At 36.8% G+C, this 16,991-nt stretch overlaps 1 protein-coding gene across 1 annotated transcript in view; it reads right to left on the bottom strand.

Moving 5' to 3' along the window:
• Nucleotides 1-11,447: 11,447 nt before the first annotated feature.
• Nucleotides 11,448-16,991, bottom strand: part of TPC2 (two-pore calcium channel 2) — a 35,767-nt gene continuing 30,223 nt past the window's right edge. The window contains 5 exon segments of the mRNA NM_001144976.1: nucleotides 11,448-11,529; nucleotides 12,761-12,864; nucleotides 13,902-13,983; nucleotides 14,904-14,986; nucleotides 16,061-16,127. Of these exon segments, the coding sequence (NP_001138448.1) occupies nucleotides 11,448-11,529; nucleotides 12,761-12,864; nucleotides 13,902-13,983; nucleotides 14,904-14,986; nucleotides 16,061-16,127 (418 nt within the window).

Genomic DNA, 16,991 nt, shown 5'->3' with positions numbered 1-16,991 from the left:
AATAATAATAATAATAATAATGGTGGCTTCTTATATAGCACACATGTCCGTCATGTTGTGATGCTCCTGGTGCTGCCCCGATTATTACCCTGGCTTCAGCAAGGCGTCAACTGCGGCGCTCTAGCATTTCAAGGAATTAATTCCTGCCAGGTACCCATTTACATCACCTGGGTCGAGTGTGGCAAATGTAGATCAATGTCTTGCCAAAGGACATTAGTGCCGCGGCGGGACTCGAACCGCGGACCTTAAGATCGACAGTCTGTCGACGTATCCACTTGACCATGACGACACCTCTAAACACACAAAAGAGAACTGTGGCCTCTATTGTATTATCGTGCCATCCTCCCCCCTTTCAAATTTCAGACCAACAAGGCACCTGTAGTTAGTAATTTAAATTACCTTTAATTTACTTACAACCATGTACCTGATATGTTAGGTATATTCTGACCTAATGTATGTATCATGTACCAATAGGCGGTGTCACACAGAGGCCAAAAATCTGGATTTTAGTTATCCTCTTAATTGCTGTCTGTCATCAATTATCCCATCAAAAATCATCTAACAAATCAAGAAAATTCTCCCTTGAAAGGATTTTTCAATGGGTTTTTTAAGGGATTTTTCTGTGTGACACCGCCTATTGTACATGTATGTATCATGTACCAATGTATGTATTTTGTCCTCATGTCTTTCCATGTTTTTCATGTCTGATGATAATCCGACCCTGTGGATTTGTTGAATTTAAATTTAAAACATCAAATGACAGACTCTCTTTTTATATGCTTCTAAGAATTTGTTCAGAATGACTCCCCCCCCCCCCCTAACATTTTTTCAAATACTACTGGATCTGCCCTGTTTAAACTAAGAGGGCAATACCCTTTGAATGAAGTCAAGGTTGCACTTTACAAAGGTCACAATTTCAGTCTTCACATTCTTCACATTCTTTCATGTTACAAGTAGCTACGTTCTCATTTCCTTACATTTACAAATTCCTTTGCAAGGTTCCATAAAAGAGAGAGAGAGAGAGGGGGGAGGGGTGGGATTATGGAATCATGATGTTGCACTTCTTTGATATAACAAGTGATCCTGCTTAAAGGGAAAGTCCACCCTGATACTGAGTCGGGTTTAAAAGATAAAGACCAGTTATGGTCATGCGATTGCATTGTGAAAGAGACGTTGTGGAATCGATCAGAAAAGGTTGATCATCTGTACTGATGTGTACTGCAAAGTTCTGGAGTCATCAAAATCATAATAAATTTGGCCCGTCTTGGTAAAGTAACAAGCACTGAACACAGAAAGATGTATATGGGACTACACAAATGGTGTCTGGGCTACCAACCTTGATTTCCTAATCTTTCTATGCTCATTACTCAGCCAGTCTACATTTTCTACCAAAATTGTTTGGCAAATGACATATATTTGTAGTCTTGAACATTCACTGTAAGTTTTGTTTGATTCCGTGAGAATTTTTTAAACCATATATTTGTAGTCTTGAACATTCACTGTAAGTTTTGTTTGATTCCGTGAGAATTTTTCAATATTTTTTAAACCAGAACTCACCTTTATCTTTAATTTAAAGGGGAAGTCCACCCTGATATTGAGTTGGTTTTAATAGAAGTAGAATAATGAATGAAACAGGTGAGCGAAAGTTTGAGAAAAAACAAATTTAAAAATAATAAAGTTTGAGCAATTTCCAATTAAAAATAGAAAAATTATGAATTTTTGAAGGTGTGATCAATCAAACAAAAATTTGAATTTTTGACGTCATCAATAAGAAAGTGAAAGTTCATGAAATTTTCTGTACATGCAGAGCAATTTGGTCTACAACTGGTTTGTCAATATTCATTTGGTCTAATTCCCATATAATTCTAGTCTCCTAAATTAGACCAAATGGCTGTTATCCTAAATGGTCATTAGACCAAATGATTATATGTAGAAGAAATGATTATTAGACCAATTCACCCTTTTGACAAGTGTGAAAGCTCCTTTTACCCCAAGATTATCCTTTATGAAACGTTGCCTTTGTACAAGTATTGCATACAGCGCCTCTTGTGTAAAAAGGCTATAAGGATGAATGTCTAACTATTTGGGGTTCCTTTTCCAAGAATCTTCCACAGTGGCCTCATGTGATAAGGCAGATCTACTGGTAAACATAAAAAAGAATTAGAACATATAAATGAGGCCAAGGATATCAACTTTAAATGCCAATTTTCATTTCACTAGCAATTCAATTCTAGCCTTCATCCAAGGATTTCTGTTTTAAATGATGATGATGATGACAACAATTAAAGGCATCATTTAACAATGTTAAATCTGAGGTGCATGGCCATACGTGTTATCAGGGTCTGTGGCATGGAGTAAAATTGAAGCCCTAACAAAATTGTGCTTACTAAAAATGATCACGAAGTGCCTCAAAAAAGGAAAATCTTTGAGTGACCGGTAATACCATACTCATTTCCCCCAATAGACTGCAGTCATTAAAATGGCTGGGAAATTTTTTTTTTGAAATGACAAATCCCAATCATAAAAGTCCTGGGATTCCTGGCTGAACTAAAGGTTTAGAATTATGATTGCAGCATGAGCTATAATATCCAGGATTTCTTAAGAATCTGAGGCAAAGATACCCAATCCCTTTAAAGACAACAACAACGACAGTGTCGTTTGACCAGGGATGCCTCAAGATCAAAAGATAACGCAAAAACATCACTAAAAGGCAGAATGTCCAATTACTCATCCCTACTGGAACCCCCCCCCCCAAAAAAAAAACAACAACAACACAACAACAACAAACAAACAAAAACCCAGAAATAGATTTTTCCATTTTGCTATGCAACTACACTGTACCATCGATTTTGGTTTCAGCTAATATTACTTTCTTATGGTGTTAAATTCTTGGGCTTGCCAAAATCAAAATGAAATTGAGAAGACATAAGAACACTCACGAACTGACCTCATAAACTCGACGATAATATGAGGTTGCATGTAGGCTATCAGCAGCTCAACTATTACTTACAGACTGAACTAAATTGGCAACAATAAAAATAAAAATCTTTGAAAGCTGAGAAGGAAACTAGTGGAAAAGAACCTGTAGAAATATTTAAGGTCCTTGATTCCTGGAAGATATAAGAGGTTATATTTGACAGCTGAGAGGGAGTTCACTGTCTCTATTAAAGTGGCGTTAAAGATAAAGACCAGTTATGGTCATGCGATTGCATTGTGAAAGCAACGTTGTGGAATCGATCAGAAAAGGTTGATCATCTAGCATATAAGTATTGGTGTGTACTGCAAGGTTCTGGAATCATCAAAATGATAAGAAATTTGGCCCAGTCTTCGTAAAGTTACAAGCACTGCACACAGAAAGATGTATATGGGACTACGCACACGTGCGTTTATTTCTCACAGTCCAATAGATAACCTAATTTACCAAATATATCAATTAGTAGGAGGTTTCCCAGCAAAATTGTTATCATCATGTATTAGTCAAAACATATTCTTTCACATGATTGGTAATAAAGAGCTTCCATTTCATTTTTGAAATTGGGGCGTTTCCAATACTGGTCTTTACCATTAAGGGTAGTACAAGTATTTTTCTAAAACACGTAGCGGTTCAGCTGTTCCTTTCCTTTTTTTGTTTATCCTTTTGATCTAGAATGCAAAAATATTTAGTATTATTTTCATAAACATTTGAATCTTATAATTTGAGGAGGGAAATCTGATTTAGCTGGAACTTAAAAAATCTCAGAACTACAACGGATTAATATTAATAATAATATTTAATAATATTTTTGCTTATATGTAGCGCTTAATACGTTGGGAATGTCTGAGTTTCTAAGCATTTTACATTATACCCCAGTCTTCAGATTCTGGCTTGCCTGCACACAATGTATGCATTTTCTCCACTCCCTGGGGAGCATTCCAACAAGAGCTACTAGGCTCAAATTGCTAAGCATACCAAATTGGTTTCCGCATCCTACTGGGTACCCATTTAACACCTGGGTGGAGGGTGGCAAATGTAGATCAATGTCTTGTCACTTGACCACAATACCTCTAATGGATGCTACATGTAATGAGCATAATTGAACTAAATCTATCTGAAATGTATTTGTAACATTAGATTTTTAAATTGTGAAGTAACAGATTTACTTTAGAATTGGGGGATCATGCGGTCAAATAAGTTGATTATTCAGTGCCATTAAAAAAAAACCGTACCATCAAGTCCAAGTTCGTATTCAGGTCAATGACTATTATTCAGATGAGCTATCTATTACATTGGGCTCTTAAGCAATATTGTATTACCGTATGGTTACAGACTTCTAAATGTTATCAAGGGACGGTGATAGGTCAGGTCATTTCACTTTTCCAAGGTGAAAGTGTTATATGCATAATTAGTTGACAAAGTGCCAGAATATATCCTTTGACAGCAAGGTACCCAAATATCATTACATTACATTACTTTACATCTTTAATATGTTTATATCTACATTGCATTTTTTACTATGCTCGTTCACTTTACTCACTCAGAATATTTAGAAACTGGATGATTCTGGACAAGATGCCCGAATATCCTTATATTTGTGCATCAATCAAAATTCAAAATCTTTATCAGTCGTAACGCGTAGCAGAGTGTCTAGAGTGTAAGACTATGTAGACTGCATCGTCTTCTAAGGGAGCTGCTCCTGACAGAGCCAGAGACTGGCAAATTTAGGCTATGCTCAAGGCTGCATAGTGTTTAAGTGTCAAATACATGTTTCTACCTACAGGTAGATAAGTCAGAATTCATGAAGAGGTTGCCAATATGTAACACACCACTCCCCTCCATTCTTCATGAAGAGGGGGGGGGGGGGGGGGGGGGTTCCACCAAAACATTCTATCAATGGCAAGGCAGAAAATACTCTTGTATTGAGGACAAAAAATGGATGGAGAAATTTGTCAAGGAAAAAATGACTTCAGAAATAAAAATTAACAAGCAAATTAAACAAATGAAGTACATGCATGATCAAAGGCTTTTGTTAGTGCATAAACTTTGAAATTTCAGTAAACAAAGCCAAAAGATTAAACAAATATATTTTAAAGGGATAGTTGAGTTCTGTTGCAGAGGGCGCTACACAAAATATTTTTTTTGTGAGATAATGAAAAACTGAGTGTCAAATTTGAAAGAACATAATATTTAAATGACAAAATCATCTTTGTTTGATCAAAATCGGTTCAGAGACGGCTGAAATGTAACGATTTCTAATACCCGTGTACCGCCACAAATATTAGATATTTTGAAAAATTTGAAAAAACCGTTGAAAAAACGAAATAATGCCTTTTATGTCGTATTTCATCCAATGCCGATGTTGGCTTTTTTGTTGGCATTTTCGTGTTGCTTATATTACGCACCACCAGCCGGCCCATGTATTGTTATTTTTAATTAGATAATTAATTAACAGTCACCGTGTTTTTTTTAAAGTGGAGCTGAATTGGTATGCTCGTATTGGCTAAATTTCACACATTTTGGGGTCTAAAATTACCTTCATGGCACTTTTGGGTTCTAAAAGGGCACTAGAAATGTCATAGATAAGAATAAGAGCAATAACCATGCATTTTGAAGGCATTTGCGGTCTGAAAACAGAACTCAACTATCCCTTTAATTCTGTCCAAGCTGTTTAACCAATAACAGTTTAGTTAATCCTCTTTTAGTGATATTTTATTTTCATCTTGAGATCCAGAAAGCTCTGAATTACTTGAGCAGAAAATGCAAAAATCAAGAGTTGAGTCTATTTCTGTTGCAGTACTTTATTTGCTGTCACGAATAAGAGCAATACAATGAAAAATAATGATTGAAGTCTGTAAATTGGCAGTGCAGAGTTAAATTGTTTAATCACTATTTTTGTGTACAAACTGGCAACTTCTAATTGATTTTTCTACTTCAAAAAATTTATTACAAAAAAAACTGTTGCCAATTTGAAGAGGAAAAGCTGAATCATTTTTTCTGAATCTTTTCCTAATTCCTTTTTTTTTTAAAGGGGGATCTTTTACTTATTTACTATTAATACAACATTATGAAGCACAATATGATTGAACCAGATGGATAAAGCAAAACTCAACAAGCAATTAGTTTATCTCAAATTAAACATAAATACACACAATGTCACAATATTAGTATGTATGGAAAATGTAGATTACGCTTTTAATCAATTTTCTTTGCAATAACTTGCAAGTACACTGAACATTTGAAATACAAAAATAATGAACTCCATTGCATTCAACTGAATTATTCAATGCAAAAAAAAAATTAACAGAATTATTTCAAATTTGACACAAGACCTGTAAATCTGGCATAGTACTATTGAATCACTTCATGTACATGTATTACATATAGATATTAAGTACAGCCTCAAAATTATGTATAAACAAACTGAAAAAATAGAATTCATAAATATATAATATTGTTATTTTCTACAAGAGATAAAATGTAAATATGTAAACATAAATTTGGACAGTCTTGTAAGTAACTCATGATGATAATACAAGACATTGCACAGTCTTTTTCAAAAAACAATTACTGTAGTTTTCAATGTACATTGTAAATACAAAATTAAAGAAATTAGATCAAAACAAATAGTTATCTCCTAATTTGAAGAGTGGAATTACATGGAAACCAAGTTGTTGTTTTTTAATCGCATAATTTTTCTTCAAGTTGTCGCACACATGTAATGAAATAAGTACATCATAAATAACTATTTGGCAATATACATGTAGTACATGATTGTTCATTAGAATGGCAGTTTAATTTAAATCATACATTTAACAACTTACTAAATTATTCATACCCCTTGTGAACCTGATATTTTTTGTGAGTTTTGTAACTCAAGAATGAAAGGTGGACTGGTTGAATTAAGGCCTTTGTTAAATAACTTTACATTCCAAAAGCATAAATTTAGACAAATTTTCACATACTTGGTAAGGGTATGATTTATTTAGTTGTTAAATATATACCACAAATTATGTGTTCCTAGTAAAGAGATTTCATAATTGAGCTATTTAATACTGAGTTCTCTCCTTCCCCTCCCTAAATAGAGGACCCATCGAGTTCCACTAGTTCTGATAAGCAATGTGACTAAATTATCTGGGGCTGTATTCACAACTCCTTGCGAGTCAAAGTGCTTGAGCAATACCAGACTTAGCCTTTTCCTATAAAGTAACATTCTACATTCTACTGGATTTTTTTCCTCAATTTTAATTGGGTTAGGAACATCAAGCTTTAATGAGTTATACTTGTTTATATTCCACATACTAAGAATCTTGCTCTACGATTGGTCAAAAGTAAATCACGTGATGAAAGATAGTGCGCCCATCATTGATTGGAGAAGAAAAAAAAGTTTGTTGCACTGTGTACATAATAGTATTATCTACACAGTGCAATGCACTTTAATTGTATACGTTGCATATTGCTTTCCTCTTTAAGTGTTAGTATGCAAACTATGGTCACACCACCATACTGCATACACTACGTTTCGTACACCGTTTGCTAGCTGTTAATTGATGACTTGTTGCTCTAAAATGACGGAAGAAGTGAAATGTTTCTGATGTGGAACATAAGCAAATAATCATCTTTTGGTTTCAGACGATGGCAAACTATCACTTCCTCGGCGATCTGAATGTATACGCTATCTTTCCTCAGCTTCGCTTTGGAAAGATAGCTACATCCAGATCACCTCGGAAGTGATAGTTTGTCCCATCACCTTCACCAATGGCAATTATTTGCTTAATATCATTTAAAAGCTGATAATCTTACCTTTTAAAATCAGATCTTAACTAAAACATCACAACCTGGAATATTCTGGTTGTTTGGTGGGGCCTAGTCACATATATAATAAAAATCTTTAAGACATATCTTGTGTTTTACTTACTGGTTGTTTAATTAATTCCCTTTTTTTTTGGTCTTTCTTCAAGTTTTTTTTCTTAAATCTTTTTCTATAACAAAAACCAATATCTCAGATATTTGCAATATGAAATTAAATCAAACATTTGTATCAATAATATAACATATTACAGTATAGATAAATACATGTAGTTGATGCAAATAACATTATATAATATATCTACATATTGCTATAAAATTGGAATCTTTCATGATTCGTAAACAATAGCCATTTTAATGGCAAGTAACTTTCACTTCACAAATTGTAAAGATTCCAAGTTTGGTCAATTGTGATTCAATCACGCAGCATAAAACTGTCATGCACACAACAGTTTCTGGTTCTTCATAACTACATGCTCAAGTTGTGAAACCAATTTTTTTTAGACACAACTGGAATAAAATAATAATAATAATCCTTTCTTGTATAGCACATATCACATTATAATGTCCCAATGCGCTTCAAAAGAGCTTTGAAAAGCACAGTGTATTACCCTAGCTTTAGGTCAGGCAGCCATTATCAGCCCATAGTGCATGTCAAGGAATAATCCTGCCAGGTACCCATTTACCTCACCTGGGTCGAGTGTGGCAAATGTAGATTAACGTCTTGCCAAAGGACGTCAGAGCTATGGCAGGGATTTGAACTCTGTACCTTGTGGTTCACAGTCCGGTGAATTGTCCACGGGACCACAACACCTCTAAAATGGGTTAGTATCAAACTCGACCGTTATCGATGGCAGTTCATTTAATGAATATTTGCAAGAAAACTATGGCCGATTTAGTTAGTCCGGAAATTGAAAAAATTGCAAAATATTGAATGTCACATTACTCAATGAATTCAGCAGCATTAAAACAAAACCAGCAACGTTTCATGATATCAACTGTTTGGAGTCATAAGAGTATTAACTCTGTCCAAAGTATCCAAGTTGAAGCCCTTCTGAATTCAAACAGACGATACGTATTTACAAGCAAAAATGGTAAATTCAACAGTGAAATTTTTTATTTTACTATTGCTTTCCTTTTACTGTAGCTGCATAGCATCCCTTGCTTCGAAATTTCAATGCTTTCAAGATTTGATTCAGTAAATTGAAAATATTGAATTTATGTTGAAAAAGCAAATTTTAAAGCATGAAAAAACAAAAATTCAACACCAATAATTATTATTCAACAAATGAAAGCTGAAAAATATGAAATGAAAACAAAAATTCAATGAAAGTTTAAACAAAGCAACTTCCGAAATGAAAGTTTTTTCCAAGTAATCAAAATAACTCAACTATGAAATGGCTTACCATGAACGTCCAAACAAAAATAATAAGATCTTTCAAATCTGAAATTTTCTTCTAAATTTTTCTTAAATCAAAATAAACTCAATTATTGAACAGCTGACAGTGTGCATTCATATAAAAACAATTCTAAAGTGGAATTTCCTTCAGAGAAATGCAAATAAACTCAACTATGAAACAAGTTTGAATCCCACCTGAAGTTTTGTCCCGCCAGCCTTGCGCAAGGAATCTGAAATGCAGTATTCCCTGCTTGAGCCTTGCTTGTTGGAAGCCGTCATCTGTCTCATCGAGTTCTTCTGGACATTCAAAACCTTGATACTTGATGCAGATTGGATCAAGAAATTCAGCACATCTTGTTACCCCTCAGCTGTCTCCTTGCGAAGACAAAATGTCTTTTGCACCCGAGTCTGTGTATGGCACCTGGCTAGAATGCTCCACAGGGAGTGGAGAATGTGTATACATTGTGAGTGGACAAGCCTGAATCCTATGACAACGATAATAATATTTCTATAAAGTAATTAGAGACATCGTGGATGTATGAAGCGCTATATAAATGCAGAACAGTATTGCATTTATCTGTTGACAGAAGACAAATTCTGAGATGTGCATGGTGTTGGGTTCCATTCCATACTTCATAATTTCTTGCCAAAGGAATCTGAAATGCAGCATATCTCATCTGAGCTTGATGCAGGATCTCCCAGAGCGAATAAAACCCCCTTCTGAATCTGTCAACGGAAGACAAGATCTCCCTGAGATGATTGTCGACTGCATCCTTTTTCCTGATTTCCTTGAAAGGCTGTGGCAAGGTTGGCCGTTGCTTGGAAGAGAATTGGACTGTTAGGCATAAAGGCTGTGCTCAAAACTCTGAATCAAGTGACTTCATTTGTGCATTTGGTCATGGGTGTTTGAACCTAGGACCTGCTGCTGCTTCCTGACCCTGGTGAGGTGTTGCTGTGAGTCTGTGAGAGGGAGTCCTACCTAGCAGCACATCTATGCATATATCTCAGTAAAGCATTTCTGGTTCGATGCCGCTCCTTACCCAGGTGACGTATTGCATCAAGGACAGAACAAAGGTTGAGCCTTTGAATTGTAGTTTGTGAGAGGGAGTTCTACCTAGCAGCACATCTATGCGTATATCTCAGTAAAGCATTTCTTGTTCAATGCCACTCCTTACCCTGGGGTACGGGATTTGGGAAGAATCAATTAATCAGTGTAATGTTAAACTATATGATAAGAGTTTTCAAACATTATCAGCATCATCATGTGGACATGGAAGGTCCAAAGAAAGGCACCGATTGTTCGAATATTGCTCCTTATCCTAGGGCAAGGGATCGGGTAGAGTGGTTGAACTATCCATAACAAAGTGTCCAACTGTCGACAGCATATGTACGAGTACTTGGTACTTGGTTGTTGTTCCTCCAAAAGATTCCTAGTGGAATTTAAACTGGAGGTCGTCGTATAAAACAATTCTAATGTGGAATTTCCTTCAGAGAAATGGAATAAACTCAACTATGAAACAAGTTTGAATCCCACCTGAAGTTTTGTCCCGTCAGCCTTGCGCAAGGAATCTGAAATGCAGTATTCCCTGTCTCTTATATAAGTAAGATCAAGATAAAGGCAGTGATTGTTCTTTAATGCTCTTCACCCAGGGAGGGAGTATCTGGAAGGTTGGACTGAACCTGAGACGAGTTAAACCAATGACAGCATCATTTGGACCTACAGGCATGGCTTGCTTCTGAGCTTTCATTTATAATGACTCCCCATACCCGGGATAGGTTATTCATGTGTCAACTAGTCGACAAATTCACACCCACGTAAAGTCACTTGCATGTATGGCCTGTAGCACATGGACTACCTGTACCCCAGGGGGCCATGGAGCATTTGGTTCTTACGAAATGAAAGGGGCATTTGCTGAACAAACGCAAGCTATGATGCATTTTGTAACAAATTTCATGAATATTTCTCCAGGTCTTGTTACGCATCCAGGTCTTGTTAGGGTCTGGTACAAGTAGTTGTCAATCATCAGAACCTCCGGACAAGTAGTGGGACATGATCGAGGAGCATGGATTTTTTATTGTCTTTTCTAGATTCTAGCATCGTCTGACTGTCCAAAACGATTGGCGAGTCTTGTGGCTTCTTCCATCTGCAGTTCTTACATCTTTGGTTAATCGGTTTCCGTAAGGGCTAGAGATGACACTGTTTATGATTATCAAACGCAGAGTCAGGTGGCAAGGGAATTCACATGGTGGTGGCAAGGGATGGTCTTAGAAGCATAGGTTGTGTATGTGGGGATGCTTGTAAATCTCATCCAGGAGTTCGCTCTCTGTCGGCTCCTGAAGATCGTCCCTGAAAGAATGAATGAATGGTAAGATTAAAAATAAAAATAATAATAATAATCTTTTAAAGTCAACTCCAAATTTTATTAAGTTAAACAGAAAATGGAAATTCTTTTTGCCCAATTGATCGTGAGCCCGGCAGCCACTGAGCAGCGCCAGATCGACGTTGCTCTATCCCTTGTTGTTGAACGCCAAACAAGGTAGCAGCAACTCCCGTCTTTTAACGTCTTTTGGTATGACGCGGCTGGGGTTCGAACTCACGACCTCCCGGTTATGAGGCGGATGCTCTACTGACTGAGCCAACACACCGGTTAATAGTGTATGAGTAGGACCTAACACTGGTAGGGGTCCAAAAGCAAATCCTTGGTAATGGATGTAAGGCAAGGCTGATGCACTCTTTTAGAAGTTTAAAGCATAAATTATTTTGATCACTATCTATCCACATGTTTGATACATTTTCCTATATCTTATACAATATTGTAGCGTGATGTTACCATTGTTATATTACTTTTGCATTTTGATGTTTGTATTATAATGTAAATATCTTATTATTTTGTAAAACAGGCAATATCAGCCTTGAGCTGCATCCCATGTTTTTCTTTTCCAATAAACCAATTCAATCAATCAATCTACTAATCAATTTTGAAGTTTCAGCCTTTCTTTGACGGCATCTATACTAAACATTTCAGTCCATATATCATCATAAATTGACAATGATGGCGATAAATCATAGCTTTTCTCTACCATTTTCTCTATCCTCCCATAACAACACTGTGAAAAGAAAAATTTGACCCAAGAATGCATTTGTGTCCTTCCGACAATTCATCCAAAGAATTACAATAACTCTTGTAATTTTTTAACAATTATTTGTTTATCAAAGACACCTTTTAGGTGTCGAGCACGAGAATGTATACAGCGATAGTGCAGTGGTCTCATAATGATTTCTCACTGCCTCCCCACCTCATTCTCTTTCTCTCTCTCTCTCTTTTTCTTGCCCTTCTTTTTTTCTCTTTGTTCCTCCCCCTCCCCCTCTCTCTCTCTCTCTCTAGCCCTTCTCTTTCTCTTTCTCTAACCCATCTCCCTCACCCCCCCCTCTCCCTCTTCCGTATTTCCCTGAACATGGTCTGTATATTTCCCTCTTCCAAAGATCTCTCTCCCTCTCTCTCTCTCTTTTTTTTCTCTCTCTCCCCTCCTCTTTCTTTCTTCCTCCCTCCCTCTCTCTATTCATCTTTCTTTTTTACCTGAACATTGTATGGACAGACATAAGGTAAGCGGTCGGTCTATTTCCCTCTTCCAAAGATTGCCGCTGTCTCTTCTGACTTCGGTCCCAGGATGTGATGAAATTCTGTTTCACAGAAGGAAAACAATCATATATGAATCACAGATATTAAACAGTGATTATCCATCAATTACTGAATCACATGAATGCTATATAAGTATGATTTTATTCTTCAAATTGGCAACACAATACTTGAAGTTTATCGAATGCTATAGATCTTATGATTAAGGAGGGGCGATAGCTCAGTCGGTAGAGCAGTGGTCTCGTAATCCTGTGACCCGGGTTCGAAACCAAGTCGATACGCTAGTCCCCTTTGGTAAGGCGTTAATCCTCATTACCAGGTCCCTCGGAGAGGACCTAAAGCCGTCGGCTGTCTGGTTGTTTACTAACAAGCATTTATGCTTTCTTAAAATAACCATCACAACCACCTAAGACTCAAGCACTATTTTAAAAGGTTAGATCCATCAATACAAAATTTCACTCTGAACAATGCACTTTGTGATGCCAGCTTACCTCCCAGATAATAGTGATAGTGATAGTGGTGGTTATTTTTACCTGACAGCTAAGAAAGCAATAAATGCTTGTTAGTAAGCAACCAGAAGACGACGGCTTAAGGTCCTCTTCAAGGGACCTGGTAATGAGGATTAACGCCTTACCAAAGGACACTAACGCATCGACTTTGGTTTCGAACCCGGGTCACCGGATAACGAGACCACTGCTCTACAGACTGAGCTATCGCGCCTCCTCATAATAGCATCACTAATATTATATTGTTAAGATTATCAGTATCATTATCTTCATCATCAACCATCAATATAATTATCATGGTCATTATCATTATTATTATCATTATTATTATTATTATCAACATAATCATCATCATTATCAACACAATCATCATCATCATTATCACCACCATCACCATCATCATCATCATCCTCATCATCATCACCATCATCATCATCATTACCATTATCATTACTACCATCACCATCAACATCATCATCATAGTCACCATCACCATCGTCACCATCATCATCGTCACCATCTGATCATCATCACCATCACCATCATCATCATCATCATCATCATCAATATCTCACCTCCAGAATAATTGCAGTGAATACGTTGAGGCAAACCAAGACTGAGGTGAAGTACCAGGCAATGAAATAGATTTGGGACCATCTAAAACAAGACGAGAAAATCATCAATGATTGAAAATTTGCTCCAAATAAACTGAATGTTAGATAATACCAATACACAATAATGGTGGCTTCTTATACAGCACATACACTATGAACATGACGGACAAAGAAAGTGGACAAAATATACAGTTCCTCATTCTACCCTCAACAATTGCTGTGGTAGACAAAGGAACATCCCTTCAGTGCTATTATGTAAAATGTGTAGAACGGGTGTCACATGCATATTCATCTGTTCTACACATTTTTACATAATAGCAGTGAAGGGATGTTCCTTTGTCTACCATAGCAATTGTTGAGGGTGGTATGAGGAATTGTATATTATGTCCGCTTTCTTTGTCTGTCATATTCATAGTGATATATCCATCATGCTGTGATGCTTCTGACGCTCCAACATTATTAACCCAAACAAAGCTGGCGTCCAAAAATGAAACGCTCTGGCATATTGGGTACCCATTGCCTCCTGGGTGGAGAGTGGCGAATGTGGATTAATGTCTTCACCAAGGACGTTAGGGTTGGGCTGGGCTGGGATGGCTGCTTAATTCACACGACCGAGTCACAGCTCGCGTTCGTAATAGCAGTTATTGTTCATGCTCATTGTACTGGGCTGAGTGCTTTGCACGCGCTATTGATCGCACCATCAGATTATCTCAAAATAAACTTGGCACAGGGGGGATTTGTGGCTTGGCACAATGGGGATTAGCCCTGTGGCACTGGGCTGTATTCATTATGGCAGGATAAGAGTTAATGCTTGAACCGAGTAGCTGTTTTGGCATTCAGGAAGACATGCCAATTGGGCTGGGATTTGAACCCTCAATCCTAGAATTGTGAGTTAATTGAATGAACCACTATACCATTACACCTCTGCTAAGAAATAAGAAATGATATCATGTTAATACTCACTGAGAAGCTGTTTTTGAATATGCCTCCAGGAAGACATGCCAATTATTCACCACCATGATATCCCAGAGTACAACGATGGCAGACTGGAAACAAAGAGTGAGAGAAAAAATGAATTCTTCATAAAATGGACTTTTCAAATTTTCAAGTGAATATTTTCAACCAGATTTGCTATGACAAGCTCACAACCATGTATCTGCATAATACATTGAATCTATCCCTGATACTGATGGATATAGCTTTGGGCCCGTCTTATAAAGAGTTGCGATTGATCCAAATCAATCGCAAGTCCCTCAATCAAACGCAAATTTGCAGTCTCCTATCTCCCATGTACATTGTTGCGATTGATATCAATTGCAAATATGTTGTGACTAATATCAACTCTTTATAAGACAGGGGGCACTGGTAACAAGAGTGAGAGAAAAAATAATTTTTCATAAAATATCCTCTTCAAATTTTCAATTGTAGATGTTCATCCAGATTTACTATGGCAAGCTCACTGCCATGTATCTGCACAACATAATGCATCTATCCTTAATACTAATGTACATAGCCCTCTATGAAGCTTATTTTCAAGTAAAAGAACATTATACAAAGCATTACAAAATTTAATTTTTAATCTGAAGTACGAACAGAAATCAGCACTTAAATGCACTACGGTAAACAATTAATATCTTTTATAAATGTAATGCTTCTGGGAGAAATTTCAATTATTTAAACATATTTGTGGCTTACACCCAGTAAATAAGATCAATTACAGATCGATCGATCATATTTAATGGGTGTAAGCCACAAATATGTTTAAGTAAATTAATATCTTAACCTAAAGTACATTAACAACATAATATTACAAGGGAATGGTGGTTGTGTATTAAAACAGTCAATGATTCAAGAGTACCGGTACCGCTTAAAACAAGGTTGAGATGTTTTAACAGATTTGAAGTCGCTGAAGACCAGTAATATAATTATTTCACTTTTCTTATGATAAAATAGATACAGGCATATCCAAATGAATCAAGTCATGATTTCAGACAAATTTTGCAAAGAAAAGACGATATACTTTATTTAAATCATCAAAAAGGTCAAAAAAGAAATCAATACACAAGAAACAATGAAAGAATATGTGAGTTATTTTGGTACAGAAAAGAAAACATACTTACCGCAAAATCATCAAAATTATTTGCATAGTAATTCAGCTGCCGATAAGACCCACACATTGGTAATTGACTGCAAGATAAAAAGTAAATAATCATAATAATTAAGGCTGTGCACAACAGTGTAATGAGGTACCCGAGTCACTCCCAGGCTTACAAGCGAATACTCAAATATTCGGACGCCATGTTTTTTAATAATTTTTTTGATTTTTTTTTTGTTGCCACCACCATACCACTGGAGCAGTATCCCAGGTCCGTCGCCGAAAACGCATGAAATATAACTTTGAGTTGCAGTTGAAGGCGCCGATTTAATAATGATAATAACAGTAAACAATGATGTTTTAAAAACCAAAGATGGCAGAATAATCCATTTTCCTCCGATTCCAAACAGAAATCCAGACATTTGGTCCCAGTTTCTGAGTGGTGAGTTTGACAGTGCTTGAGTTGGGAAACATTTTTACCGATGGTACCATGCCAACGGCCGTCGCTCTCCCTGACACGGGTAAGCGTCGGCCTGGACATTGCCAGGTGACCGGGATTTTTTTTTTTTTTTTTAGTTGCGGCCGAATATTCAAGTACGAAAAATCGTACTCGAGTAGTTGTCAACAGTGCGGGTACTCGAGCATTCAACTACTCGTCGCAATTGAGTAGTGTGGCATACCTAGTATGCCGAAATTAGGCCGGGAATTCATGTAAAAAATGTTGCTTCGGCGTAGTCCCAGCGTAGGTTATGCGTAGGCTGGCGCATGATGGCATATGGTTACGTACCCGGTGGATAGGCACCGCCTTTCTATGGCGTATGCAATTGGCGTACCTATGCGTACGATTGCGTATAACAAACGTAGGGTTGCGTACGTTTGCGTAGGCCTGGCGTAAAGGGTACGTAGGTGTGCAGGTAGGATCTAGGACGCCTTTATACGCTTTTACTACTTCGTCA

This window comes from Strongylocentrotus purpuratus, unplaced genomic scaffold, assembly GCF_000002235.5.
Source record: "Strongylocentrotus purpuratus isolate Spur 01 unplaced genomic scaffold, Spur_5.0 spur5_scaffold_17, whole genome shotgun sequence".
Lineage (NCBI taxonomy): Eukaryota > Metazoa > Echinodermata > Echinoidea > Camarodonta > Strongylocentrotidae > Strongylocentrotus > Strongylocentrotus purpuratus.
This window is presented reverse-complemented; position numbering and strand designations above follow the sequence as displayed.